This window comes from Triticum aestivum, chromosome 3A, assembly GCF_018294505.1.
Source record: "Triticum aestivum cultivar Chinese Spring chromosome 3A, IWGSC CS RefSeq v2.1, whole genome shotgun sequence".
In the NCBI taxonomy this organism is placed as follows: domain Eukaryota; kingdom Viridiplantae; phylum Streptophyta; class Magnoliopsida; order Poales; family Poaceae; genus Triticum; species Triticum aestivum.
Window position 1 is genome coordinate 738,743,781 of NC_057800.1, and position 4,448 is coordinate 738,748,228.

The 4,448-nt window shown below is 50.5% G+C and overlaps 2 protein-coding genes across 2 annotated transcripts; one reads left to right on the forward strand and one right to left on the reverse strand.

Moving 5' to 3' along the window:
• Positions 1-362: 362 nt before the first annotated feature.
• Positions 363-1,140, forward strand: LOC123059605 (uncharacterized). Its single transcript, XM_044482135.1, has one exon. It carries the CDS (start codon positions 374-376, stop codon positions 764-766), a length of 393 nt encoding a protein of 130 aa, XP_044338070.1. The 5' UTR covers positions 363-373; the 3' UTR covers positions 767-1,140.
• Positions 1,141-1,710: 570 nt separating this feature from the next.
• On the reverse strand, positions 1,711-2,442 carry LOC123059606 (uncharacterized). The gene has a single exon (XM_044482136.1). It carries the CDS (start codon positions 2,377-2,379, stop codon positions 2,005-2,007), a length of 375 nt encoding a protein of 124 aa, XP_044338071.1. The 5' UTR covers positions 2,380-2,442; the 3' UTR covers positions 1,711-2,004.
• Positions 2,443-4,448: the final 2,006 nt, after the last annotated feature.

Sequence of the window (4,448 nt, forward strand, 5' to 3'; positions counted from 1 at the left end):
TGTGTGAAGCATCATCGCTCTTATGACACGGGATAAAATGAGCCGTCTTGGTAAACCTATCAACCACCACAAAAATTGAATCACTCCCCCTCTTAGTGCATGGTAATCCAAAAACAAAATCCATACAAATATCTTCCCAAGGTATATATACCAGGAATTATTAAAGGCGTATAAAGTTCATAAGGGTTTAAACGTGACATAGCTTTGTGGCAGATCTCACAACGTCAATCGATCAGATAAGTCACATGATTTCTTCTGCCACTCACGCAGCTTTCAGTTGTGCAATGCGATCGGTGTTGTAACTGCGATCACATGATATATACTTAACATCCTTGTTCAGGAGATGAATAGGTGCACACTGTACTTAGCTGCCATGGCTGCCTACCGCCTCCTCTTGTTCCTTGTGCTTGCGCTCGCCGTCAGCAACAGCATCAGCCCAGTGGCCGCCGCGGACTACGATGACGTGCAGCTGCGGCAGGAGGCCATGATGCAGGCCCTCGGGGTGGTCGCCCGCTTCGACCTGGCCACCACCGACGCCGAGGCAGTGAGGCAGGTGAAGCAGGCGCTCGCGGTGCTGAACCGTGAGGTCAAGGCCCGCCCCCAGCAGTGGAAGCCCATCTTCAAGGCCCTCGACAAGGTGATGGACAGCGGCGCCGACGACCGCAGTAGGGCAAAGGCGTCCGCTGAGCTCAAGGTGCTGCTCGACCGCGAGCTCGGCCCGTGCCCGGACAGCCTCAGAAGGGACCTCGGAATCGGTGATCTGTAAAATGCATATGCATGCATGCAGTCGCCAGTTCGCCACCTCTGCCTTTCTCTTTCTCCCTGAACGTGCCAGTCGCCAGTGCGGTTGTGAGTTGTCGGAGCTCCCGTCTGTGCACTGCGACCTGTCGCAGTCGTCAGAGCTCCACCTTTGCCTTACTTTCCTTCCGGTTTCATTAGTCAGCGTGGTGGTTTCTTTTGTTACACTGCTAGCGCTCCCCGTGTTCCTCCATGAATATATGATAAGTTGAAGCTGCATAGATGGTTGGGTCCTGTGTGCTCCATCTCATTTAGGACGTACACTGGCTCATAAGATAGTCTTATCCTAAGCCTGACAGGCAATCTAGAAATGACAATAAAAATATGGAGTAAAATAAGTTATTTTTCAGCCTTATCATTAGTAACTAGCATGCCAAAATATGTGGTGAGAGATAAGCCTTTCTCTACATTCTCTTGTCACCCCCTCAACATTTATCCTATATGTGGCACTCTTAAGATGTCACCATTGTACACATCCTTAAAGGCCCGGAAGCACAAGCATTAATCCTTTGAATGGTGTGCCACGGTACCATGGTCAATGGATCGGGAGGCTCTAGGTGCTTAGGCTGCTATTTTTTCGCTCGCCATTTGCTCCTGCTACTTTGCTCATGAAAAAACAAGCCACACGGTATTTTTGTTAATTTTGAAAAAAAATAGTGAAATAAAAAATGATCATAAACTTTTAAAAAAATCTGATTTTGATAAATTGTTGACAATTTTTTGAAGACAAGTTCATGAAAGAAAATCAGTATTTTTAAAAAGTTCAGTAGTTGGAAAAATATTCGTGATTTTAAAAAACATGCACAAATTAATGTTCATGAATTTCAGAAAATAAAATAGGAAAAATAAACAAGAAATAACAAAGAAGAAAAATGGGAAAAGAATGACACCAGATAAAAACACTATGTAATATGTTTGTGAAGATTATGTCATGAGCCCATCTACACCAGCAATTCAGGAAAGCCTGGCTAACACAACGACCAAGGAGAGCAAGGCGCCACCTCCTGATTAAGGAAACACATGTTACAGGAGAGCACAATCACAACAGGCGTCGACACGGAAGTGGAAGGCTCGGACAACTGCGACAGGCCGCAGGGAGCACAAGGACTAACAACACCACACCACAGACAGAGACAGGGCAGTAGGGCACGCTAAAGCCCAACGAAAAAAAAAGGCAGAGATGGCGAACTGGCTATGCAATGCATGTCACGCATATTCGAAGTCGATCTTGACGGCGTTGGGGCCTTGGCCGAGCTCGCGGTTGAGCAGCTCCTTGGCCACGGCGAACGCCGCCTCCTTGCTGCGGTGGTCGGCGCCGCTGTCCATCACCCTGTTGACGTTGTTGAAGATGGGCTTCCAGTACCGCTGCGCCTCCCGGTTCACCACCGCCAACGCCCGCTTCAGCGTCTCCTGGTCGGTGGTCCCCGGGCTGTAGCGGGACAGGACCTTGACGGCCTGCGACATGGCCACCTTCCGCAGCTGCACGTCGTCGTCATAGCCCGCAGCCGCGGCTGCGCTGGTGATGCTGCTGGCGGCAAGGGCGACGACGAGGAAGAAGAGCAGGTGGTTGAACGCAGCCATTGCAGCCGGTGTTACTGCGGTGCACACTAATCCATCTCTTGAACAGGGAGGCTAAGAAGTATACATGCATGGTGTGGTGGCAGTGGCAGCACCGATCGCATTGCCCAACTGCGGCTGCTATGCATGCAAGCAGCGTGATTGAACGGCAGAAAGTGTGACCGATCGAGGACGGATGGAGCGGCTCTGGCGCCCATGTTCCAACCTGTTGTGCCTGCTGCAGCTTTCGCTTTGCTTCACGAGGATGTGATAAGGTGGCCCCGCCAGTTGACCGGTCCATGGTCCAAGCTGTTGTGACTGCTGCAATCTTTACTTCATGAGGATGTGATAAGGTGACCCCGCCGATTGACCGGTTTTCCTCTCATTTGCTTCACATTCTCACAAATGGCAGTATGAATTGCAGTGCCCTAGCTACAGGAAACGTGGCTTGCGGTGTGTTGTGTGTTTCGGTCACTGCTCCAGATTTATGCATCTAAGGGCATCTCCAGCCGTTGGCCCCACCAGGACGCATAAAAATCGCCCCCTAGGGCGAGCCGGCGATACAATCGACGCTGGGGGTGGTTTTGCGTCCAGTCGTCACCCCCAGGCGCCGAAATTGGCCCACTTTGCAGTCCAATTTCAACGAATAAAGGGCCCATATGGGCGAGAATAAGCCCATATTCGGCGTGGTTTCGCCGTGTCTCGGCGTTCAATTATCAACACAATTATTTCTTATTACATATTTCATCACAGAAAAATCAAATATTTCAACAAAATAGTACAACAACAAATAGTTCAATACAAATTATATAGTTCAACAAATAAAAACTCGTATTTCATCACACGGCATCCCCCTTGAGCCTCCATAAGTGCTCAATCAGATCTTTCTGCAGTTGATGATGCACCTGTGGGTCTCGGCTCTCCTGACGCATATTGAGATAGGTAGTCCAAGTTGCCGGTAGATGGTGATCAACTTCGGCTAGAGGACCCTGCTTGTAGTATGGTTCAGTGTCAAACACTGGGTCTTCTTACTCGCTCTCGATGATCGTGTTGTGCAAGATGACACAGCAAGTCATAATCTCCCACATTTGATCTTTGGACCAGGTCTGAGCGGGGTACCGAACAACAGCGAACCGAGATTGGAGCACACCAAATGCCCGCTCGACATCCTTCCTGTAAGCCTCCTGAACTTTCGCAAACCAGGCGTTCTTGCCTCCTGCCGCAGGGTTTGAGATCGTCTTCACAAATGTTGACCATCTCGGATAGATGCCATCTGCTAGGTAGTACCCTTTGTTGTATTGGTGCCCATTGATCTCGAAGTTCACCGGAGGAGAATGGCCCTCAACGAGCTTGGCAAAAACAGGAGAGCACTGCAGCACATTGATGTCATTGTGAGTTCCTGGCATACCAAAGAAGGAGTGCCAAATCCAGAGGTCCTGTGTGGCTACCGCATCAAGCACCACACTGCAACCGTCTTTGGCGCCTTTGTATATCCCCCGCCAACCAAATGGGCAATCCTTCCATTTCCAATGCATGCATTCGATGCTTCCAAGCATCCCAGGAAATCCTCTTGCTGCATTCTGGGCTAGGATCCGAGCAGTGTCTTCCGCATTGGGTGTTCTCAAGTATTGTGGCCCAAACACTGCCACCACTGCCCGACAGAACTTGTAGAAACACTCTATGCTCGTGGACTCGGCCATGCGCCCATAGTCGTCGAGTGAATCACTGGGAGCTCCATATGCAAGCATCCTCATCGCTGTCGTGCACTTCTGGATGGAGGTGAATCCAAGAGCGCCAGTGTAATCCATCTTGCACTTGAAGTAGCTGTCGAACTCCCGGATGGAATTCACAATCCTGAGGAAGAGCTTTCGGCTCATCCGATAACGGCGCCGAAATGTTTTCTTACCATGAAGTGGAGCATCGGCGAAGTAGTCGGAGTAGAGCATGCAGTAGCCTTCGAGACGATGCCGGTTCTTTGCTTTCACCCGCCCCGGCGCCGAGCCACCTCGCCGCGGCTTTTCATTGCTCGCCAGCAGCTGGGCGAGGGCGGCGACCACCATGAGATGCTCTTCTTCCTGGACATTGGCCGCGGC

Excerpts from the sequence above, each read along its gene's own strand:
- LOC123059605 (XM_044482135.1), top strand. The coding sequence starts at position 374 with ATGGCTGCCTACCGCCTCCTCTTGTTCCTTGTGCTTGCGCTCGCCGTC.
- LOC123059606 (XM_044482136.1), bottom strand. The coding sequence starts at position 2,379 with ATGGCTGCGTTCAACCACCTGCTCTTCTTCCTCGTCGTCGCCCTTGCC.